The sequence below is a fragment of the Dermacentor variabilis genome, chromosome 10 (assembly GCF_050947875.1).
Source record: "Dermacentor variabilis isolate Ectoservices chromosome 10, ASM5094787v1, whole genome shotgun sequence".
In the NCBI taxonomy this organism is placed as follows: Eukaryota; Metazoa; Arthropoda; class Arachnida; order Ixodida; family Ixodidae; genus Dermacentor; species Dermacentor variabilis.
Genome location: NC_134577.1, coordinates 65,173,249 through 65,198,584, shown reverse-complemented (window position 1 = coordinate 65,198,584; position 25,336 = coordinate 65,173,249). Strand labels below are relative to the sequence as shown.

The following is a 25,336-nucleotide window of genomic DNA, read 5'->3' as shown; positions in this document are numbered from 1 at the left end:
CATTTTCTGTTCTTTTTTTTTTCTTTTTCTTTTATAGCTGGGTCTGCGAGGACTTTCCAGAGCTCAAGGCAGCCATGGAAAACCACGTCCTCAATGACTATGATACCAAAAGGTGCGTGCAGATTACCCAAGCCGGGTTTTTAGTTCTGTGCTCACAGTGCTTCAACATGCAGAAAGACTTATGGGGTGTGGGATCGCACAGGCCTGGCACTCAGATCATAACAAGTTCAGCTTTTGGAGTACTGTGGTGTGGCATCATATTTACAGGGAACAGTGATAAAGGATTGAACAAGGGAGGAACATACACAGGCTCACACACTGAGCACTGATGTAATCAGTCTGGCATTGGAGATGCCTTGAAATAAGAGAGAGAGAGAGAGAGAGAAAGAAACTTGAAGGGTCAAGGCTGACACCAAAAAATGATGAGGGGTGTAGAAATGTACTGCATTCAAGTCTGAATCTAAGCTGTTTGGTTAAGCATCACATTGACAGGGAACCAGATTAAACCTAGACTTTCAGTTCGGGCTCAGTGTGAGGGCATTGGATTGCCATTTGCTAAGCTTGAATACGAAATAGTGAAAAGTTGGAAGAGTTGCACAGGTGGCTTGGTGAAAGCTAAATCGTAAAATTTGTGTGTGGCTCTAAACTACATACCATAACTGGGATTAGTTGCTCTGACCCATGCTGTTGTGCCCTTTTGCACGAAGGTTTGATTTGCCCATTCCTTCTCTTTTTTTTCATGACTGCAGCTATGAGAGCATGCGGACCCTGTGTGACAAGTACAACCGCGCAATCGACAGCTTCTTGCAACTCGTGAGTTGACCTTCGAAGCTGCAAGCTCGGCTGTGTTGATAGAGTGCTGTTGGCTGTGCCTTGGTCATCTGTCTGTGGCACAAAAACTGTGCAGGTTGCGCTAGCATGCCATTGAAAACAGTCAGTGTTGCCAAGTCAGAGTCGGATATCTGTTCAGAACTTTGCCGGGATAAGGGGGGGGGGGGGGGTGCCAATGGCGCTATGCCTCGGCACACTGAGTGCCGCAGTTGACACATGCCTGCCCATCAACCTTAATACAGTACAAGCTCGAGGAAACAATAAAGAACCATGTGTACACTTGGAAAGCATTTATTATGATTGTGACTAACACTTCAAGCAGGCCAGCTAGGTAGAGTTGATATCACTGAGGGTTCCCTCGAAGCAAATAATACGCTAGGTAAAGAAGGGCTTTCGACTTACCAGCCGGGAATATAGGCGGCCACGGCGATTGACCCGACGAAAACACAGTTGACTAACCTTCAATAAAACGAGTTCTTGGGCGAGTAAGTCACTTATTGCAGGCATAACAGCAGCGCCAACGCCAGCAGCAATTGTCCGTGTCTGTCAGTGTTCCTTTCTTTTTTGTGTGTTTTTTGGCACTGCTGTTAATGCCTGCAGTTAACTAACCACATGCGGTAAATGAGAGTAGTGGCAAAGACTTCCACACCCCTGGTAACTATAGAGAGTCAGGCAATGTCAGAGGGATCTCATGTGACACACCCGGTGGCACTGATAGTTCTTGCGAATCCTGCGTGCCACCCGCGAAAGGACGGTTTCCCCTCTCTGCAATGTGCTTGGCATGCGTGCGCCCGACATGACGTTCGCCGCTTGTGCGACGGTCATGGAACTTCAGAATTCCCACAACACAAAGACCTAAAATCTACTCAAAACCGAAGTGGCATGTCTCTAAACTGCATCCTTTTGTTGCGAACCTGCATTTCTAGGTATCAAATGCAGACGGAGGCATTTTCAAACACCACTTTAAACAGTTATCTTCATTGTAAGCTCTTGAGTTGTCCACACCGATCTGTGAGCAGGACAGAGTACAAATGCAAGAAAAGTACTGTGGCCAGCTGTCTGTAACCAACTCCCAATATCCTTTATAAAGTGCATGTACACTACCTTTTACAGTTATAGTGTGTGGACTGTCGGGTACTTACTGGGAAGGTTGCCAACAGAGGTGCTGTTTTTAGAGGGCATTGACTGCTACAACAGCTCAATGTATGTGCTGTGATTGTCAAACTTTGCCGATATACAAGCTTAGTTCAACTTTGCACTGGTCAAATGCATTCTATTGACTACATTGTTTCTAAAACATAGTGAGCCCTAGCGAACAAGTGCCACGGGTCCTTGCTGTCCCCGCTTATCTCCCTTGCACTTGGGACGTAATGTAAGTAATGTCTTTTTCTCCCCCCATACAAGTCTCGGTTGTCAGCGCCTTCTCAGTTGTCAGGGCCCTGGTATGAGCCCTCTTAGTGATGTTGTTCCCTTATTGCCTCGGTGAAGTTATGCTCATGGCCTTGAACAACGTGCAAACGCTTCTCCCCTCATCCCGATTCCTTACCCTTGTTGCTGACACGCTGTCTCGCTGCTGCCATCGTTCGGCCGCCCCAACCCCTTATCCCGCTTGGCCTCTTCTGCCTCCTGCTGTGCCGACTACCCGCCCTGCCCCTGCCGTGTGCATCACATTCGTACCATCACCATCACTGCTGCTGCCACTTCGCCAACCCCTGTGTCTTTCCTTGGCTGGCTCTGGGGATTGCATCACGCCAAACAACGGTTACGTCACTTCCTTGTCACGCATGGGGGGAGGGGAACGGAGTCTGTCAACCCCATTATTTAAGCATAAAATGCTTATGTAGGTGGTTACGGACAATGTTACTTCTGTCCTGAACCATATTCTTGCACAGCCTTGCTAGTGTTTTGCTCAATGGCTGTGTGGAAGAAATTGAGCAAAATTTATGTACATGTATACAGCCACAGTTCTGGGGGGAATGTGTATAATTTCTTAGTTGCCTTTTTTTTTTCCAAGGCTCCGTGGGTCGAGCTGTTACCTATATTAGCACCTGCAAGTATGTGGAAGAAGCAGTTGTGCAGGCACAGCAGGTAACATATATGGAAGATTCTAATGTCAGTGATAAGCTGAGGTATGAACTTCTTAACGCAGCAGAACGCACAGCACTAAGGAGTTAATCAAATGGGATTACCAACTAGCCTTAGCCAGTAAAGCTTATAAGCTAAAGCACAACACTAACCTAGGCTAAATGGGTATTCTACCCTTTGGAAACCTCGTAGTGATCAGTTTGGACTTGAAGCAATATACCTATTCAATAAACACATCTCAGCTTGAGCCTAAGCTTTGTTCCCCAACTTCTCGTACTCAAACTGTGGAAGCAACAACGTTACTGCATCATGTCTCACGTGTTGATGTGTTTTCAGGGATTTGGTTATTCCTTGGTTTCTTTCTTGCACAAACATTCTACACATCTCGCTGCACTGAAGTTTTTTTTGTGTGTCTGTGTGTGCAGTGCACCGTAACATTCCTCATATGAAACTACAAACAACATTATCAGGGTGTCTACCAACCGGGAAAACCGGGAATTCTCAGGGATTTTGAGTAGTCTGGAAAAACTCAGGGAATTTGTGCTTCTATCAGGGAAAATTAGCTGTAATTTTTTGAGAGGGTCAAAAGTCGCGGTAATGCTCGCTCGAGAAACAGACAGGAAGAGTAAAGAATCGTCGTCGGCTGGAGGAGTTGCCAGTGTGCAGTCAACGACCGACTTTCCGGATTCCCGATAACTCGGACGGCTTCGCGGCACCACCACGTACCCCAAAGAGTCAATGCATCATAACGTCTGAAATTTCAGACAAGAGCTCTTCGCCGTCCGATTTTCTAAACGTTTTGCTTGATCGCAGGTCCGAGACGGCATTAATGAAAACCACCACCGCTGCTATTTTCATTACCTCGCCGCCTTGAACCGGTGCTCTCGCACGCAGATCCGCTGGCAGCCGTAGCCACCACTGCGGCAACGCTAGGCTTAGCTGCTTCGACGTTCGCTATTAAGCTTCTTGTCGTTCGGTGCCGTGTTTCATCATTTCTCCACTGACAGCAATAATTTTGTCTTCGAAGCTCGGAAAGCACGGCGCATTGCATAATGCTCTTTCCCGAAAGTCTGTTTCGCCTCGGTACAGTCGTGTAACGCGGTGAAGCGTAACAAGCGTAGGAAGGGGCATTTGTCGCGGGACACTGTATGTATTCCTTAATTTTACACGTGTGCTAGCGCCCTCACCTGTCACAGTAGGAGCACCGATATGCCTAATAAGTGCACTGACAGTCATTCAGAGCTTTTTCAGACGTACATGTGTCGATTTTAGCCCTTAAGGGCAAAGACATGAATTTATTTTTTCGGACTGCTTGATTTTACGGAAGTTTTCGCGGCCCCTAGGGGGTCTGAAAAATTGGACGTTGACTGTAATTTGACCAAGAGTATTCTTCAAATGGTCCGTGGGGCGAACGCGCGGTGAAAGGAGGACGAGAACAGAAAGGATCGACACACTGAGGAATGAATGGGGAATTAAGTATGCGACCGCTTCTTTGAAGGAGCCTGAGCTCAAAAAACAGTGTTGGCTGATGCTGAGATGCAGGTGTCCCTCATCCAAACCAAAATAAACTCTTTAAAGCAGTGAAACACAACACTGAGGCATCTTGCGCGAGCTGAGAGTATGTCAGGATAGTTGCATGACACTGAGCATGCTATCAGTTGATAGAAATAGCTCATATTCAAAAATATTTGCTTCTGCATGCATCTCCTTTTTATTTGTACTAGAGAATGTCCAACTCGATTTGCAAATTTGTTCGAAGACATTTTATTTGCTGTGCATTTTAATAACCCCTCCCTTATATTCTTTTTTGAATAACATAAACACTACTCCTTAGTATTCAAATTGGATTAAGTCGGTTTTCTTTAACATTTTTTTCATATGCTTACTAGAGAGTGACAGCATAGGGCGATATAGTTTCAGTGCGTCTTGACATAAAACATAGTTCTGCATCACTGAGGGAATTTTGCAAAGGCACTCAGGGAAAACCTGGAAAACTCAGGGAATTTGGAAATGTCAACTTGGTAGACACCCTGATTATAATACAAGAGGCAATTTTTAGCCCACGAAAAAGAACCATGACGAAGACAGAGTAAAGAACTGATGGGTTGAGGGCTGAAATTATGTGAGAAGATAGGTCAGCGATGCATTAAGGCAGCATTGATGCCGACGAAGTAGGAGAGCAAATTCATCTCGCCTTTTGCTGTCCAAGAAGTGAAATGAGAACAATGTCCAAGATGACTGAAGCCAGCCATGAGTGGATAGTACTAGAGTGTATAGTGCAAGGTGCTAGATGAACGACTTCAGTGCACAAAACTGCATCATTCCAAGCTGTATCAGCTTACTCAGGATTGCTAATGATGTGCGCACATAAGCATTTCTTGCTTAATGATGTTCTCGGCATGTAAAACAGCCGCCAGTTTTTTTTTTTTTTTTTTCAACACTGGATTGCTTCTTGGGAGCACCTAGCTCTTCTTTTTTTCCACCCATCACTTGGGAAAATGCAGCCTGCTTCTTGGATGACTTGCACCTTCAGAACCATTGTCTAGCTTGCCTTGCCATTGTCCCACCCAACTGCATTCTCTTCTGCTTGTGCATGATACTGCGCTATGCCTAGTCTTCTGGCAATTCCCACTTTTGAAGACAAGGTCTCCTTTGCTGACTTCACATGAGTTTCGCATATCTGGGATCTGGCTATCTTGTAACCACTTCCAGAAAAAATGGGGGTCATTCAATTCTCAACACTTAAGAATGCAAGGTCTGCTTAATTGCTTGTGAAATAGACAAGAATAAAATATAAAATGAGTGAATAATGAACATGAAAGAGAAACAGAGTAGCTAGGTATAATCAACATTAATCATCAAATCATTTGAAACATGTACATCGACCTTGTATACTTTATTGTTGACACTTGGTTGACCTTTTCTTCTTTTTTTAATAATATTGTGCAACTGTAATTGCTGATGTGCATGTTTGGGATCACATTGTGCCTCGCCATTTATTGTCATGGTGGCACACCTATGTGGAAAAAAAAACTGGCTTTACTGTTGTTACTGCTTTCCTTACACTGGCACCTCTTTTGTTATACCCAACTTAATTTGTGGGCGGGTTCGCCTATTTATTCTGTTTCTGTTTTTTGTCACATCTTGTCTATTTGATCTCTTCTCACTGTCTGATTGTCTTCTGAGTTGGTCCTAAGCCCCCTCTGTTGTTTGCCATAATCTGACTGTCCACTTCTGCATGCTGTAATATATGCGGTTATTCATGAACGTAAGTGAAATGCCTCTACTGGGAAATGTGTGTAGTGAAGGATCCTGCTTTTTCTGGCCACCAAATTCCTATCTATTGTGTGTGTGTGTGTGTGTGTGTGTACAGGGTGTGTGTGTGTACAGGGTGTGTGTGTGTACAGGGTGTTTCAGCAAACACTTTCAAAAATCTTCAAAAGTTGCCTGTGGCGGATATCACAATTCTAGTTCATGAGCTGGTCTACTCGAAGCGGCGGACAATACCTGCACGAAAAATTTGGAAGTGTTCGCTGAAACACCCGGTATATATTGTGAATGGCTGCACAGCAAAGATCACTACGACGACTTTGTTTGTACAGTGAGGTTTGGGCATCCATCCCATCCGATTTCTTGCTTTACAATGACACGCACATAGCGGCCCCACCACTGCCCTTCACACCTGCCACTATGTGCAGCTGTGCCCATAGGGAGGAGCGCTAGATGGCATTGTAACAAAGGCTATGTGGGAGGATCTGAGTATGAAGAGCGCAGTAGCTATGAAAGCCCCCCCCCCCCCCCCTACCACCACCAATGCAAAGTGGCAGAAGTAGGCACAACAATCTTTGCCCACTACTGCTAATCAGCGGCGGTGCTTAGCTCGCTACAGCAACATTAACAAGGGAGCCAATAGGGGGGTTCCACAAACGGCAGCTCTACCTTCCGTTGCTCGTGCATTTCATCGCAACGTACGCTGTGAACCTCAAAGCTATAACAGAAATGGCAGTGACGCATTCCATTAAATGAAGTGTGCAGAAAAAAATTTTTGCCGAGTGGTCTTAGCCTCTTTTGTTGGGAGTGGTACTATGAACAAACTCTACAGCAAAGTGACCTTTATAGCGAAGAAATTCAGAGGTCCTCAACACTTCGTTATAAAGGCATTTGACAGCATGTGTTCATGTTAACGAGTTGGGCATGTGGTCTTGTAATGCCAGTGATGTGCTCGGTGAATGCCTACCCTCACACAAGCTGGTACCTTAGTGTTTAATGGAACCTTTCTTCTTTGGTTTGGAGGGTTGAACAAACGGCCATTATGCCAACATACACTTGATGACGGAAGTTTGTGGGACATGGGCATTGTGAAGGGAAGCTGAATTCGCACGGTGACTGCAGTGAACCGCACATGCGCACTGGTTTTCTGGTCACTCGAATGCGCCTTTCAAGCCGAGGCTATGGACGAATGTCACAACATTATTTATTCTTCTTGCGCGAGAGTGCAGTGCTTTATATAAACCTTTATGGCTGGTTATATCTGCTGCACGATTCTTGTGAGCACATTTAGTCCCAGAGTGTGACGTGTGGCTTGCTTGCCAATTGGCTGGACAAGGCAGTATGGGGGCTGTTTGTTCAACGAGGATGCCTCTTGCCTGTTTTGCAGTGGAAGGGCACGTCACGTCCTGAGCGCCTGCATACGCGACCATCGACGGCACTCCTGCGGCACATCCTGCAGCAGGTCTACAACACGGCCATCGTTGATCCTGAGCGGCTCAACTCTTACGAGCCCTTCTCCCCCGAGGTGAGCGAAACGGGACATGGTCCGTTTGCAGCCAGTGGAATTAGTCATTATTGTTTGTCAAATAGAAATGTCTTGAACTTACAGGTGTTGTGCATGTGCTACAAGACCAGGGAATTCTCTTCCTCCTCGTCTTCCTCTCTATTCATGCACTTTTGTTTTGGGCAAAATGTTTCGATTAGTTAATTAGGTAAAATTGGGAAATTAGGAAAAATCATTCTTAAAGGGACACTAAAGAGAAACATTAAATCAATTTAAGAAGTTTCCTTTAAAAACTGTATTTTCGTTAATTTTGCGGTGATTGGTTGATTATTAGCGAAGAAAAAATAAAGGTCTAAGTTCCAGTGTTCTCGAATTTCACACCGAAACCCCCGTACCTGTACGACAGTATGATGTCATGGATTTCGAAGCATTCTTTTCGTATTTGGGCCATCGTGCCTCGGTAAAGGTTTTCGAAACTTGCTCAGTCCAGTCTTTGGCTCTCTTACGGTAACTAAAACGGTAACTAGACCCGACTATACGCTGTCAAAATCCATGATGTCGCTGCAAGCAGGTGCGGCAACATCAAGGCAGCATTGCGACCTGTCTTTAATTTTTGCATTTTTTCTAATTTTTCCAAGCCTCTCCTCCTGGTAAGAGTGGCTCTTTTGTTATTATGTATTATGTTATGTATTATGTTATTATGTATTAATAAGGCTCGTATGCTTTTTCTCTTTAGTGTCCCTTTAAACTTTAGGGACAGCTTCTCTGTTCAAGTTACCCAGCTTTGCTTGCAGCTGTATATACATACTAGTGCTGTTTCTGTTCACTAGAAATATTCAAACTAACTTATAGTGATGGAAACCACAATCCTGGAATGTGATCAAAACATAAAACCAACAATGTAGCTCTTTGCAAATTCTACTTTCTCCTTTGTTGGAGACCTGGGCTGCGATTTCGTAGCAATGCCTTCTGCTTGATTATATGCCACTCTTATCATCCACCTTTCATGGCCGACTGATCCCAATGATAACGTGGGTCCCTCTGGTCACTGATGAAGTGCTAAAGGTAATAGCATTGGAGAAAGCATCCCTACAAAATCAAGGCCTTGACCCTCAAGCAAAATGCATAGATTTGTTCTGTGTTAATGCGTGTGGGTCGGCAGGACCAATTAACCAATCAGTTAACCAGTTAAGTAGCCCATTTTATTTTGAATGTTGTTGTGAATAGAGATGGCTGGTTGTCTCACACGCCTTGTCTGCTCTGTGCCTTGCAGGTGTATGGCGAGACATCCTTTGAGTTTGTGGCACAGATGATCAACGAGCTGGCGTTCACACCCGACGATGTCTTCATTGACCTGGGCAGCGGTGTGGGCCAGGTTAGCACTGGTGGAAGCGTTTTGGCAATTGCGCCAAAGTTAACCACAAATGCAGTGTTGCTGCATGTTCAGTGAAATTGCCCTTTCTCGTGATTACTGCACACCTTTACTCAAGACACGCCTAAGCAACAAATAGGCGAGAAATCAAGCGACTGTGTCCACCTGAAAAATTTGAGGTGAATTCCATTGGTTGATCTGGAGCAGGCTTTTCTTGCTCTGCAGTGGAGAAATAGTTTTTCACTGGTCGATTCTGAGTGCATTCGCGTAGCTTGTTGGCTGTTATGGATCAATTCGCACCACGGCAGATTGCTTTTTCTTGTTCCATTACTGGGGCACTGATTCAACTGGAATGCTTTAAAAATGCGTAAACTGGAGTCCCTAGACAATTGTGGACAGTACTACATAAGCTCACATCGGCTGTGTGCTGAAACGTTTTCATGATCTGGCACGGCATATTTCGTCTCTCTAGGCCAAACCTGCATTTGTCAAAACAAAGCGTTGAGTCAAGAATTCAGGTTGCACCTACAGGACAACCAGTGGAATTCACCTAATATTAGCATGGGAAGATCCGAGACCAACAAGGCCAGTGCCATTTAGCCAAGCCCATCAAGCTTCATACAACACAGCAACAGCAACGTGAAGTGCATTTTGACCACACCAGCCGATCCTTCAGCATGGCCATCACACAGCTCTCTTCAGCAGCAAGCATGTCGCATAGCTTTCCTAGCTAGTAAAGATGACAGTCTTCGAAGCAATGTCAATCCACTCGATGTCGATACATGTGACGTTTCCAACTCTGGCAGTGGCTCTCACCGGCATTAAGCAATTTTCAACCCTTTCAATTTCTCTGTTGTTCCTTGTTCCCTTAGATACCAGAGCTAACTTGCTTAGGGATTGCCTCAAAATTTCATGCACCCCTTCACCAGCCAGCGGGTCAGGCCACTGTGGGTCTTGCTCCCTGCATTGTGCTGCTTAGGCGTCTGCACTAAGCAATTGACACTCGATTGCACCTATAGTTTTTAACTCTTGCTTCGGACTAGGCCACAGATATATCTCCAGCACTCGCGCCAAAACTGTAGCTGCCATTTCATATGTGTGCTGTTGGTAAAGCAATGAGGCATCATTTTTGTGGCTGAAATAGATCACCAGGTTATTTTGCTTTCATAATTTTGTGTGCTACAATACTGGTAAGCAAAGTGGACCTGCTACACAGAAGCCAAGTAGTAGTAGCTCTCATGGTTTAAAAGTAATTTCTCATGAAGGATATCGCTGCAAATTATGTGCATGTTGTTACCATATCTGAAAATGCATATAAGCGTCAACTTGAAGGATTGAAGGCTATCTAGTATGCTTTGGCTAGGCTGTTTCATAGGAATGCTGGAATCGAAAGAAGATTTAGCGAGAGTTGCCATTTCTTAATTGAGTGCAGCAAGCCTTCCACTGCAAATGCAAATGGACTCGTTCAACAAGAACACTTCACCGAGTATGTGGCCCACATGTATCACCGGTTCCGGTGAAAAGTCTAATATGGTTAAGCATATCAAGATCTTGTGCAGACTACTAGCAACAGCTTTCTGCAAAAAGCATGCTGTCAGCCAAGAAAATCGTATCTTACCAAGATATGAGGTCTTCAAACATGTCTGAAGACTCAAATGTACATAGTGTACGTGTGAAAATTCAGCCTTTATATATGATGATTGCCAACAGAGAACTGCATCAAAGAGGCTGAAGGCTAAAGCACATCACCATACTTAACATGTAGATGTGTGCTACTAAACCAAGGGCAATCAAAGCATGCAAATTTTTACAAGCTCAAGGAATTGAGAAGCAAGTCTATCAGATGCCTGTAGGTGTGCAATTTGCAGTTGTACTTTTGTCTGGCTTAGCACTTACCATACCCTGTAGGCGATCGTTGTTTGAACGGTACCTTATATTCTCCAGTCATGAGCGGCATTTTTGAGCGAATGAGCTTTGCCATTCCTCTTTAGAAGTCCATATCATTCAAACTAGTCTACATTTCCGATCTGCAACATCTGTTGTGCTACTAGAACCTGCATCAATCGGTTGGTGAACCAACACAGTGAATTAGCCTGACCGATTGCCATGATATTCCTGTCCAGGTGGTTCTGCAAGTGGCATCCTCTACGCCTTGCAAGATGTGCATCGGCATCGAGAAGGCCGAGGTGCCGTCGCGGTATGCACAGTCGATGGACGCGCACTTCCAATTTTGGATGCGCTGGTATGGCAAGACGCACGGGGACTACCGGCTCATCAAAGGCGACTTCCTCCACGAAGCACACCGGGATATGGTCATGAATGCCTCGTGAGTGAATGCGCATGTTTTTACTCTATTGAAAAGCAAAAAAAAAAAATTTTGCAAGTTACTGCATTTTTTTGTTTTGCGATAACTGTTACAGGCTCACTTCTTCACTTGAAGTGACCTTGATCTATCTAGCTCTACCTGCATTCAGGGTGCTGAGGTTGTGTGTGGCAGTGGCAACCTTGCACCTGACGCCACTGCGTCTGTGCACCGGTTTGGGTGACACGCACTGGTGTAGCAGGTTTCAGTCAGACAAAATTAGCCGTTGCAAGTTTTCTCCAGAATAATATAAGGATGTATAACTTCTGATTAGGCCTCTTTTACTGCCTTCAGTTTGAGTAACAGAGCTGGATCACATCAACAGTTGTTCAGCAGCTACCAACGGTGACCTGATAGTGTTGCCGTCAACACTGGGCCTCTTCAGTGTGTTACCCTGGCCTGTCCAGGACTGCCTTAGACGCTGCGCACACCACGTCCATTGGTTGAAAGCACCACTTCGGGCAGCCTGGTACTGTCAAGGATGGATGATGGAAGAGTTCCACCGTGTCAACAGTTAAACACATCAAACATTGGCCGTGGACTGGCCCTTTTTACAGTGCTACTTGTGCCATTCCTGTGTAGAGTCCTGTTCACTGTGCTTTGTAGCCTACTGTGCGGCAGCGTATACAATGCCTCTTCCCCCCCCCCCCCCCCCCCGTTTTTACTCAAAACAGGATTGTTTTTGTCAACAACTTTGCATTCGGGCCAACAGTAGACCACATGGTAAGTCTACCGCTCCTTCACCCTTTTTCATTCTATGCTGTGTGCCAGCCACAAAATGACCCCCTGCTCCCTCCACGTCTCCATTCCACAGCTGAAGGAGAAGTTCGCCGAGATGAAGGATGGCTCACGGATTGTCTCCTCCAAGGCCTTCTGTCCTCTCAACTTCCGGATCACGGACAGAAACCTGAGTGGTGAGTGACACTTCGTCACCTCTTGTTTTTAACAAGAGCCATTGACGTGAGCCATAGCCACTGCAGGGTTCTTTTTTTTTTTTTTTTTTTTTTTTGCGAGTGCTGACCATAGTGTCCTCCCTTTCTTCTGCTTTCTCACCCTCTTCTGCCCAGACATTGGAACCATCATGCATGTCAAGGAGATCCAGCCTCTAAAGGGCTCGGTCTCTTGGACGGGCAAGCCAGTATCCTACTACCTCCATGTCATAGACCGGACAAAGGTCAGTCGCCGTCTTTTGCAGTTGCTCAGGCTAGAGATGAGCCTCTGTGGGTCGCATTCTTGATTGGTCACTATCGTTACTGTTGGCCTGAATCAATTGAATGAATCAGTTCGTGCAAGATCTTGTTTTCGCAGAACAAAATCGGTGGTGGCATTGGCAGCATGGGCAGTAAATGTGATGTTACATCTACAAATGCTCACCTCTATGCGAAAAGCATCGTCAGGGTCTCGGTAATGCGAAAGTGAAAACATTGCAGAGTTATTCAAGAACACGGCCCCAGCAGCTGATGCTTCTTGCTGCAAAACGTGTTCGTCCCTTACAATGTTTCACTGTGTCTCAACGACATCAAAATTCACGTAGAAAGCAAGTCACTGGTGAAAGCACTTCTAATGTTCAGCATGAAAACGATGACCATTAGTGCTAGTAATTGTTGGTTATTGACGGGGGTGATTGCTAGCTGGTCCACTGTGAGAAACTTAAATGTTTATCTAAAAGTAAGTTACGTGTAGTTTTTCTTTTGTAGCTACCCTAGAGATGCAGGATTGCGCTGTGTTTTGTCTGTCTTTCTGTTCTTGCTTTTCTTCCTGTCGGACGGCCTGAGCACAGATAAAGCTACCCTTGCGCACTAAATAACCCTGTAGGGCCTGCAGTTAGCATGTTCTTCACAGTGTGCTTGCGCTTTTTCAGTCTGCAAGGAGGCTGGCCTCGTTTCGTGCTTGCCTTGCTGTGACTGAATTATGGTTGCTTGATTTGCAGCTGATACATGTACTAGCATATTGCAAATGAAAATTACACTTAGTCCTGGAGCAACATAAGCGGCGGAAGGTGCCTAGTCTAAATCAAGCTATTTAACATAAACAAAGAACTATTTTGTATAAGGTGCAGTTTATTTCTTTCTCTTTTCTTTTGTTTTTCTTCATCTTTTTCTTCATAGGGGCATCTGTGTTGTGTGTTAGGGCACTCAATGGAGGACTCCGTTTTCTCTTTTTTTTTTATGTCAGATTTTCATTAGCAGTCAAGTCAGTTCACACAAAAGTTAACAAAGTATCATTGACTGTCTGAACCAGTGTTGTCATCTACTCTTACACTCCCACAGATGGCGATATCAGTTAGGTGTGGTTCCTTGACACAGGCTTGTGTGTGGGCAGCAGTTGCCCCACATTAAAGTACACCTAGAAGAGTTGTGCTAGCTTATTTGGGGTGTCATTATTGACTATCGAACAAAACTTGTGTGCAAGATATAAGTTAACCGTGGCTGAACAAAGGAAGGCATCAGCCCGGAGCCAGCGTTTCAACAAAAAACACTTGTCTCCTTGTTGAAATGCTAACTTCAGGCAAAGTATTTCCTTGTTTATCGTCTGTTTATCATTTCAAAACTCCATCCTCCTGTGTACCTTCTTCATAAAAGGATTCTTCAAGGTGTAGCAGTGTTCAATATGTTGTCTTCAGGTGATGCTTCAAGATCAGCTTTGTCACTGACAAGTATCAGTTCCTTTCATCACAGCACAGGTGGCAAAAATTAAAGGAAAACAAAATAAATAAAGGCTAACTTAGAGGTAACAGCAAAAATGCAGAATAACGCGCCTTTTGCATCGGTGAGCCTAACACTTGCCTTGCTGTGAAGAGGGCAGTGGCTTGAGGTGGAGGAGTGGACTACGAGTCGCAATGGCGTCCACTCGCTGCCAGACTTGGAGGTGGTGACGAGATCTGGTGACGGTGTGGTGGACGCAAAAGGATGTGGTGACGTTTGGCGAGTGGCGCGCGTGTGTGGCGATGTTCGAGAAGGGCGCAAGGTGGCATCGCCGCTTGCGCTCGTGCAAGGTGAGAGGTGTGACGTGAGCGGCGTGTCTTAACGGAGGATTCGTTTTTTGTTTTTTCTTTCTGCCGACCTTTTCAGCTTGAGCAGTATTTTCAACGCCTCAAGAATCCTAAGCTGAGGGTGAGGCTCTTTTGCATTTTGTGAACGTCCCTTGCCTAGTTAGTGCATAGCGATTTGCATATAGTATTATGTTCTCCTAGATCAAGGCCTCAAAGGGTTGGAAACTGAGAAAGAAAAGTCTGTGTGGTCATATGTTCAGGATGGCCTATTAAATTTTTGCCCAGGCTTGAAGTGGTAACTCGTGCAATTAATGGTGCACCTATTAATAAGAGTGCTAATTGCTCAGCTCTCTGAAAGAAACAAACAATGTTTCTGAAGTATTACTGTCTTTTTCAGTTAATTACTTTGAAAGTAGCTTACGCCACCCTAGTAGTACTATAATGTGCAGTTTGAAAAAGAGAAAAAGCTCTCATACTTCCTTCATAGCAGCTTAAGGTACGAAGTCCAGCTTATATATTGCCATCAATATGTGCTTTATAACATCGTATTTTGCTTTGCACTTTAAAAGAAAGGCATATGACGCCTTCGCTATTTTTGCTGTAAACGAAGTAGAGGGAGATGGGAGAGAAAGTATTGTTTGGTATCATATTGTTCAAATTAGTGGCTCGTTAAGTGGTGGTAGCAAAGAAAGATGCCATCAAAAAAAAAAAGCTAAAATGCATTCATTAGGGCTAGGCATCGTTCAAAGTATTGAGCCCGAATAATTGCCTTATTTAGCTGGACCTTGGTGTGATGCATATTCTACTACTGCTATTCGTGCATGCATAGGCCCAAGTTCAAATGCAGATATGGTCACGCGTGAACGCCGTTGATAATTGGATCACATGTGCAATACCTTAAATATTACGAGTAGTCTGTTTGCATTGCCGTAGTGACCTTTTTTATGACTTGTGGAACTCTTTTTTTCTTCTTTCTTTCTCGCGAAGCAAGTAAGACAATTGGCAGGTTAATTAATCAACATGCTTAGGCTTATCAAAAAAGTTAGGCATGAGCAAGGTGTGTCTTGTCTGTCTTGGGCAGATGCGCTAGAGTCTGAAAGCCTTGGCAGCTTGTGCTTGTGGTGGAGGATTGTTCGTGGCAAGACATCTGCTGTCCACTCCAGCCAGAACTTGCTGGATGGTGTTGACCGGCAGATGCGACACGTGGAATGAAAATAGATTTGGAAGTGCTCCGCCGAATAATTTACTCTTGGCTCTGCTTGTTACATACAACCTGTGCTGAGATGAGCTACCGTTTTACACCTAGTTTGTTTTAGGCTAATGTTAAGCATTGTTATAACGGGAACTGCCATTGGCAGACTACATTATGCCGTGTTAAATGTTTACTGTCTAGAATGAATTTGATTTACCATGTCGATGTTAGGTACACAGTATTACTCTTGATTCAAACAGGGTTGCAACTTGCTTTTCACTCATTCTCCATTATTGTGTATGCTACTGGGTCATCTACAATAATGGAGGCAGTTTGTATTATTACAGTAAAGATATCCTGTGGTAGGTATCACAGTTCTGTCACATCAGCTGAATTACGTGAAGTGGCAGGCACTAATTGCAAGGTAAATTGAAGAGTGATGCCAGTAAATTAACAAATTTTACTAATTGATTATGTCATTTAACACTATAGAGCACAAATTCCATTTAGTATTGAATTGAATCCACGCAATAATGAGGTACTAATTTAGCATCCAGTTATCAAAAACCCTGCTCTTAGCAGAAGTGTTAAGAAATGAGTCTTCAAAACATGGCGAAATGCATTGATGTTCTGGTTAACACTTACATACTCTGGAAAATGAAGTGCTGATAATTGTTAACTGGAACATTTCACCTCAGATATCGGACATAACTTTTTTTTTTTTAACTGGTTCTAGATGCAGAATTTCGGCTAAATATATTACTGCTCGGCGTCATTTCCACAATTCGGATATGTGTTCTAAAGTATTCCATTACAAACTCGATTTGTTAAATTTTCCTAATTAGCTAACCTAGCTTGCAGTTACCTTGCAAGTAGTGTCCACGTTTCAAGTTATCCAGTTGATGTGACAGAATTGTTATATCTATGACACATCTCCTATAAGTCTATTTCCATTAAAGTAGGTAACCCAGTATATATTTGTTCATGGGATTGCGTGGAAGGTATCTGTTGTATTTGCTGTGGTTTTCAGTCACACTCCAGTGAGTGTCACGTAACGCTGTAGCTGGCATTATCTGATGATGCCTGTTCAGCCGAGTGAGGTGGGTGGGCAGCATTGTACAGGGGAAGCCATTGTGTCTTGCGCACGCCTGAGAATGTGCTGACTTTCGCCACTTGCCACAGGACGACGATTCATCATGCAACTCGTCGCGGAGCCGTCGCAGCAATGGCCACAGTGGCCACGGGACACGCTCGGCAAATGGCAGTGTCTGCAACGGCAGTCTGAGCCACGACTCTTCGTCCAATGACTCGAGGGTTGACGACTGCCTCGTGCTCGGACCCACCACACGCCGGGCCTGGTCCGACTGGTGCAACAAGGGGCCAATGCCGGGCGCAAAGCAAGGCAGCAGCGTGTCTGCCCTCAGCAGCGGGCACGAGAGCAACGATGAGAATGGTTCGTCTTGCGCGCTGTTGATTTAGGCTACCATGTCGGAAGACCCACTAGTGGGGATGTGTGCTAAAAAAACGAACACGAGAAGCTGCTGTTCTGACAACATATTGTGGCACTATGTCAAAGCAGAGCACAACATCAGCCGACCTGTATTCAGCTTTTCTGTTAGCGTAAACATGTCAGCACTGACATAGCCATCACAAAGTATTTCCATATCTTTTCCTTATCAAAAAGGAAATTATTGCGACACAAGCAAGTTTTTCAGCGCGAGATAACGCCGCCAGAGCTGCCATTTTCTGATCAAGTTACGTTTGTGCAAATACAACTCCGCTATGCTAAAACTCTCTTCCTGGATTCAGACACTGAGTTTCGTCTTGGGATATGTGCATGCAATGAGGAAACAGAAGAACAGCCATTTTCATACGCGCATGTCAAACCCAACTCCTGTCTTTTTTGTGCAGAGCCGGTAAAGAGACGACCCAAGGCACCTAGGCGAACACCACGGCGAAAGAAACCAAGCAGGGTGGACTCCGGGGCATCATCAGTGGCATCGGTTGAGGTGCGCAAGGGACCGGGCCGGCCAAAGAAATCGCCCCAGCGTAACAACAGGCGCGTAGGGCGTAAGCCAATGAAATTCAGCGGCCTCGATCTCCTGCATGCCCAGACGGTGCTGAGCACATCTAGTGCAGGTGAGTGGCAAATTTTATGTGCACACAGTTTCGCATTGCAATGAATGTGCTGTAAGAAAGTGGCAGTAGCCTTTAATTCCTGGCTGGCAGGCCGGCAGGCCTAAGCCATGGCCTTGCGCATTCTTTGTCATTCCACTGTGCCCATGACAACAGTGAGGCTCCTGGCACTTCACAGGAGAAGGGGAGTCACATCGCAAAAATCTTAAAAAAAAATTTATTTTAGGAAACCACTCGTTTTGAAATCTGCGATGCCTAATCAACACTTTGTCAAAATTGTTTAGCTTAAATGTGCTCTTAAGTGCCTGAAAAAAAAAAGGTATTTTGTCAGCATGGATGGCGAGAAAGGGGCTCAAAATAGCACAAAAGCACCAAAGGTCGCATAATTGCCTTTCTTCTTTCCTGCTGCCACGCACCGTTATCTTGGTACTGTTCGAAAGCTGAAAGTGTAGTAGAAGTAGAAGCGCAAACGTCAAAAGCCAGGGTTGGTCTTGCAAAGCTTGTGACACAAGCGGCCCTCCTATTGGCTCAGCATGCCAGTATGCCGAGAGGTGCTTTACGATTGGGTGTTGCTATGGCAGTATGCACTGACACTGCTGGCGACTGCTTGCGTAGTAGAACCGCTTCGAAAACATTGTTGATTCACCGTTTCTCTGTTGATCACAGCAGATTATATGGTGATCTCAAGCGGTGATCTGATGCTCAGTACAAAAAAAAAAAAAAAGTGTCCTAAATCAGACCCACCTACAGAGATCAATGTTCAATCCTTCGCTGCTTGTTACGGTGAAAAGAAGAGACTGTTATCACAAGGTTCAGACGGACCAATGATACGATTGCGCCGAACATACTAAATAAGTCATCAGCATGTCATTCAATCCCATACCGCGTCGGTAGTAAAGTGACAGCAAAGCAAACCATTCTCCTTTGTTGTTGAGCCAACGGAGTTGTAGTTTTACTTCAGAGACCATACACGATGGGGCAGGAACACACACCTATCTGCCTTCTATCACGTGCGTGTCCTCCTCATGCGCCATCACGCACGGGCCATGCATAGGCCCGTGCGTGATGAAAGAAAAGAAATGAAAACAGTTTAGACGGAGAGAAACTGTAGTAGAAGCAAGGAAAACGGCCAGTGCTGTCTGCATTGTTTCTTGCTTCTATTGTCGATGTTTACATTGTAGGTTCAGGTTGGTGATTACTGGATTGGCTCACATGACTTTGTTTCAGGGAAGTGCTGGCAACACATCAAAACAGATGCCATCACTCTTTCTGCTCATTTTGGTGACTGAACTAGTCCACAGTTATGCAAGCAGACTGCAGAATGTCAGAAAGGCACAGAAAATTTTAGACTTCCTTAACCCTCTGAGGGTCAATTTTCTGCACTAAATGCGATCCCCCAGGGTTGGCTTTCTTTATTGCACATTTAAAATCCTCAGAGTGACCTATTTCAAAAACCATTTTCTGCGATTGTGCTTAGAGTGACCATAAAGTGACAAAACATCTTCTGTAGCTAAACATGCATTGTTCATTCATGAATACAGAGAGGCTTGCATAAATATATTTTGATTCGGCATTTGGCCAGTAGTCCGCATCGAAAATCGCCGCTTGACACGCTTGCAGAAAAGCAACCAGTGCACACATAATCGAACTGCGTATTTAAGCCCATGCAAGAAAACTCTATGGTGAGTGAACCATAGAGTTTTCCGACAGACGCAGAAGTTTTGCGCCTGTCAGAAAAACCAGACGAGTTAGAAACTTGCAGCAATCCTTCGCCCATCGCTAACGAGGGGCAATCGGTTTTTGCAAGTCTCAAGAAGAGAAACACAGGCATGGCAGCGTTGTTTGTATATGAGCCTGTGTATATTGTGGCATACAGTCGTCGTAAATATGTGGCATCAACCATTTGGGACTTGTTCGCGGCGGCGCATGTATTTGCACCTTTGACCCTCAAAAGTTTGAGCATTAGGCCTATGCTGTAAGCAGCAGTGCTGCGAAGCTGACGAAATAATTGAACAAGTCCTAGTTGTGGGTCAGTGACTGTAATTGTAGCAATTTAAAAAAGAGGGGGGGGGGGAGGGGCCATTGAGCGACTTATAATCGCCACTGTCTGTGCAGCTGCCATGCACACAGAGCCTGCACCTGGCTGTGTTGACCAGAAGCTCGGGGGCCTGGCTCCGGAAGAAGGATCACTCTCGAGCGAGTTGCCAACCGGCTTCCACGAAGTGACTGTGAAGACCGAGCCACCCACGGAGACCTCCATGGACAGCATTGCAGCAGCTGCCATGACCAATGCCATGGCTGCGTCCGGCCCACCGCCACGTCCACTGACGCCGTTGGCAGAGCCACCTGAGCTGAAGGCCATGCTTAATGACTTCCGGGCACAGTACATGGCCATGTTGAACCACATGCGGACTGAGCAGTACCGGCAGCAGGTCAAGGAGCACATTGCCAGGGAGAGGGTCAGTGTTCTTTTCTAAGCTTACGTATCGCATAATTTTACAGTGATGACTGTTACCTTATTTACTCAATTCTAATGCATCCTCGATTGTAACGTGCACCCGTTTGCCGTGACGAAAAGAAAGAGGGAAAAAATCGCCCTCAGTTGTAACGCGCACCCGTGTGCCGTCACCTGAAAGAAGAAAAGTCCTTTACAGTACCGCACACCTCATTCTTTCATTTAGAAATGCGACTTTCTCTCATTTGGAAAAACGAAAGATTTACCGCAGTGCACTAAAGTTGCGATAAAAAAAGTTGAAGTTTCGCCCGGAAATCAAAGCATCAATTTGAATAGCAAATTAGTTGACAGCCATACAAAAAGTAAGGATAGTTTTATCGACCATATAAACTTCTAAGCATTTGCTTACTAACTAAATTAACAAACGTGGTGTCACGCGCACGAACAATCATGAACACGTCACTCAATGACCGCAGAAACTCTTTGTCAAAGCGCTAGAGTGAGGAAGTGCGGTAGCTGCAGTGATCGAATTGACCTTTGTGTGGCCTTTCGCTTCAACACAAACTAAGCGACGAGAACACAGCGCAGTGTACCTAGATGCGTAGACTCTCTCCATCGCAGATCGCTTTCAAAAGTGCATGTTAGGTTCGAGTAAATACGGTATGTGGGCTTCTCCCTGGACTTTAAGCTAAAAGTGAACAGTGATTTCAGTGAAACAGGTACAGTGAAACCTCGTTAAACCGTAGTTGGCCGGAGCTCAGGAAAAGTATGTACTAAACGGAGGTAGTGCTTAACCGAAATAGCATGAGATCGCCCACTTGCCAGTCAAAAACTGAACTCTGAGAAAGTGCAATGAAAGGGTAAAAACTTGCAGTATTCATTCACTTCGCGCGATAACAGTCTGTTATTTTTGTTTGATGCCGAAGCGGCCTAGCAGCGATGACAGCAGCCTCAAATTTTCTGGAGCTGCGAGCCAGCTTTTCAGCCGACCCCCTCTTCTTGGCAAATACTTGCACAGCAGATTCCTTGTTGGCGTTGAATATTCTCCATGCACGGGCGTGATAGCACTGTAGGCGTCACGGGTTGCTGTTCCCATCGCGAAAATTGCATTCATGAGGCTGACTAACACGCAGCTTCTGTCACTCTTGGGCCTGAATCGCCCATGCTGTTGCTTTCCATGCTGTCCTCATCACTGTCATTCGGCGACACTTAGGCTATTACAGAGGCGACAATGGCGAAAAGCCTAGCCTCATAGCTGACATCTTTTCACGGTTGCAGCAGTGCTGCCAAACAACCTCTTCTCATTCCAAATGCCACACACCATAGTCAACGGTAGATCCCTGTCGCGTGCCAGCGCCGACTTCTTGATGCCACATTGGATCGCACGAATGATGTCCAATTTTTCTTCTATGCTGCGCACCCGGTGCTTTTCATACTAACTTTGGCATGACGCGAGTCCCAGCTTGCACGATGCCACAACGGTCTCTGGCACGGCGCCAAAATGATGTTGACGTTGATGTGGCTTCATGCACAAACGCACAGGGTGCTTCGAGGCCATTGTTCTGATCTCTGAGGCTTGTTATTCTGCTAGGCCACCCGATGGGGACGATGCACCACCGTGATTGCACGACGAAAAGTGGAAACACTACATGTAACCGACATGTACGCAATAACTGGTATGGTTTATGCAGCTACAAAACACATTATATTATGTTCAGTGGCTGCCGAGTAGAGAATTTGACTTTACTACTTTTAAAGCGAAACTACTGTTTAAGCGGCTACGGTTTAGCGAGGTTTTACTGTAATTACATGAGATGGTAAAGGCTGATCATGTTTAACTGTTAGGAATTTAGGAATTTGCTGTCACCATTGAAATAATGCCTGGGCCTTCATGAATGTTATAATGCAGAACTTCACGATCATTTTCAACATCTGAACTCTTGCACTTTGGGGGAAATGGAAAGTGTAGACTTGTCTTAAACTTTACACGCATGTGTTACGAAGGTATGCCTAACGCCGGCCCTGCATTTTCTTCCCGGGCAGGAGCGCAACGAGAGGCTAGTGGCCAAAGCGGCGCACTTGGAGCGGCAGATCAAGCACCTCATTGACGACAGCGTGGTCCTGTTGAAGGCGCGCATGAACGAGCTGGGAGTGCAAAGCCATACGCCCGCTGACCTTATCAACATGGTAAGCACCTGCCGTCAACTTGAAGTGCGTAGTTTCTTGCATACTAGCCATCGAGCTCCGCCACCTCAGTAACTCCAAATTCTGGTGGCATATTCAGAGCACTTCCGGGGTGCAGCGTCTTCTGCTCTGTCCTGGAGCAAAGTTTGCCATACTAATGGACAGATCAAGTTGAGATCACTCCATGGAGAAATGTAGACTGCTCTGCTAAAATCGCCGCATGTGGGCTCAAGCTCCAGAATTTTAGGGAACACCGGAACTGCTTTAGCAAGTGCATTCTCTAGCCTCCTTTGTGTTTGGATGGCGGTAATTGTGTTCTGGTTGCTGGTTTACGGTTGTTGCAATATGCTGTTAGATGGTGCCTGCTTATAGAGTTATTGCCTGCTATGTATCTGCCATTGACAGTGTGATGTAACGTTACTAGAGCGTCTGAAATTGAACCTCACTATGAGGATACAGTTGAACCTCGCAATAATGAAATTGGCGGGGAACGCGAAAAAATTCACTTTCGCGAGAATTTCGTTGTTGCGAAAAGAGACAGCATAGATAGCTAATACATTGCAGAACAAAACTTTACTGTCCAAATTCCGTTAGCCTACTTTTCAAGCTTTGCTCGAGGATATAGAACCGCATTGCCGACAGTACAAAGTGTGTCGCATGCATCGACCAGCAGTGGCACCTGTAAGCAGTGGCGGTTCTGCCATAGTGCAGCATTCTCGGTCAATTGCTTTCAGAGATACAACAATCACTTTGCGAGATTTTGCGCAACTCGGCACCGGACGCAGAGCAACAGCGCATGCAGCAGCATTTCACCAGTGCATGCTGTTGCCTGTAGGTGCCGACTCGTCCGGTGCCGATCGCTAAAGTGATCGTATCTCGTGTACGCGAAGGCAAACGATCGAGATGATGTCCCTTTTGCACAAATCTATGTCCGGCGGCGAATCAGCACACGATGCCTGTCGGTTGGCACCAAAACCAGCGTTCTTGAAGCAAGGGATGTGTATTCCCGGATGATCGCTCAATCATGGCCTGTTGCGTGACACACCACACGCCGCGACCGCCATCTCAATCGCCATAAACAATTCCATGTAGGTGGGACGTGGATTTCTTTGTTTTGGCTGCATTTTGCTCACCAAGGCTCGCATTACGCAGTGCACCGCCGCTCAGTTTCGCCTCACGCAATTGGCCTAGGCCTCGCCGAGTCGTCAGCCGCGGGGAATGCAAACTGAACGCACGTTTCGAACAACGATCTCGCCTAGTAGGCGTGCAAACACCATCGTCACGTGTCGGTAGCAACGTGCGTGCCGCTCATGGTGCCGCTTCAAACGGGCGATCAACAAACGAAATTGCCGCCACGATGTATTTCCAGCGCAGTGATCGCTTCCGGCGCTTGGTTGTTTTTGCGAACAAAAATGCCGGCGCCCACACAAGTGTAATGTGGTGGTACTTTACCCAATTTAGCGCAAAACAATCGCATTTGAGCACATTTTGGAGCCCGCTAGCCTTACACAGTGTGCGGGGTTACGTTCCGGCAAATTTCGTTGATGCGGGATGGCAGTACAGCGACATTTCGTTGCCGAGAGGTACGAAATCCGTTGAATCCTATGGGCGTTCGCCGGCGATGCGAAAATGTTTCGTTGTCGCGAGAATTTCGTAGTTGCGGTATTTCGTTATCGCAGGTTCCGACTGTACTAAAAGGGTGTTGGTGCTGGGTGTCTGCGGGTGGGGGGGGGGGTGCCGATATGCTGGCAGATACAGCATGGAAACGTGAGACGGGACATTGCCCACGTGTAGTGTGCCCATAAAGAGTGTGCAGCTTTGTGAGTGGGCCTACTTTGCAAGGCGGTATTGCTTACCTAACGCCTTTTGGACCCTCAACTGCACCTGTGCGATTGTGACAGATTTAATTGGGTGGAGCGCTGTTGAGACTGTACTTACAACTTGCGGAACAGTTCCCTGGGAACAATAACAGTGCCAAGCGGACTTCACAGTGTATATCACCACGTCAAATTGTTTGTACAGTGTCATCTTCTGAGAGCAAGTGGCGACAGCCATCGCAGGCTACTTCAGGTAAATAAAAGTTTGTGGCAGAATACTTTGACAATTCATTTGGTTGATTTGATAATGCAGGCTGATCTTTAGTATGTCTTGGAGAGGTGAAATGTCGAACCTTGTTGTAATGAGCAATAAATACTAGAAAGGTGGTATGTAACCAAAATTCGGTGTATAATTTCATGTCAGCACAATTCAACACAATAACTCAACAGGGAACCCTACGTAAGGGGAAAAAAAGAAAATTGGCTCTGAGGTGCAGATTGCCGTCGCCAGTGACAGCTGCATGCAGGCAACATGATGCATGCTCAATGCACTAATCTTGATAATGCAGTGTTAGGCTTCGGCACCTCTGGTTAGTAAACACGCCTCACAATTTTCACTGTGATTTGACTAAATGAGAAAGCTCCACAACTGCTTCAGCACCCATGGCGCAGATTTGTCGGTATTGAAAAAGTAAAGCAGCCACATACTTTGAACTTCGCTTTTTACTGTGCATTCCTGTAATACTTACCAAGCATTGCCATGCTAGCTGTGTTATGAGGCACTCAAATATTTTTCTTGACTTTTCTGTTGCACATATATGAAAATGGGAGCAGAACTTCTTAGCTTTTAGGTTTGTATCCTTACTGCAGTAATCGCAGCAGTGATTAGCATGCTGGGTTCGGTTTGCCAAGATGTTCTCCACCTCGGTGCATTAAGTAGTGGAGCCTTTGCGAGAAGCACATGCTCAGCTGTGTAGTGTTTTATCTGCTGTTCACTTGGGAAATTGCTGGGCAGCCATCGATGATTTCTAGAAATGCACAACCATGCACCCATGTGTGCGATTCCACGAGCAACCTTGTTGCCACACAACAGCGATAAGTTGAGCCATGACCGTGCTCTTGCTGGCTCAAATAAA

General features: G+C 45.6%; 1 protein-coding gene across 5 annotated transcripts in view; it reads left to right on the top strand.

Moving 5' to 3' along the window:
- Positions 1 to 25,336, top strand: part of gpp (DOT1 like histone lysine methyltransferase grappa) — a 67,806-nt gene that overhangs the window by 26,542 nt on the left and 15,928 nt on the right. For 2 of the 5 annotated variants that reach the window (XR_012823405.1, XM_075672896.1), the window contains exons 3-16: positions 38 to 112; positions 750 to 813; positions 7,574 to 7,711; positions 8,964 to 9,065; positions 11,186 to 11,388; positions 12,099 to 12,147; positions 12,239 to 12,338; positions 12,492 to 12,598; positions 14,496 to 14,537; positions 16,791 to 17,061; positions 17,520 to 17,747; positions 19,860 to 20,203; positions 22,243 to 22,386; positions 24,406 to 24,453. Coding sequence is in view for 4 of the 5 variants with exons in the window: in XM_075672896.1 (XP_075529011.1) it covers positions 38 to 112; positions 750 to 813; positions 7,574 to 7,711; positions 8,964 to 9,065; positions 11,186 to 11,388; positions 12,099 to 12,147; positions 12,239 to 12,338; positions 12,492 to 12,598; positions 14,496 to 14,537; positions 16,791 to 17,061; positions 17,520 to 17,747; positions 19,860 to 20,203; positions 22,243 to 22,386; positions 24,406 to 24,453 (1,915 nt within the window). In the remaining variant the exon portion in view is untranslated. The remainder of the gene's footprint in view (positions 1 to 37; positions 113 to 749; positions 814 to 7,573; positions 7,712 to 8,963; positions 9,066 to 11,185; positions 11,389 to 12,098; positions 12,148 to 12,238; positions 12,339 to 12,491; positions 12,599 to 14,495; positions 14,538 to 16,790; positions 17,062 to 17,519; positions 17,748 to 19,859; positions 20,204 to 22,242; positions 22,387 to 24,405; positions 24,454 to 25,336) is intronic. The other 3 variants (XM_075672897.1, XM_075672898.1, XM_075672899.1) reach the window with 3 other exon arrangements.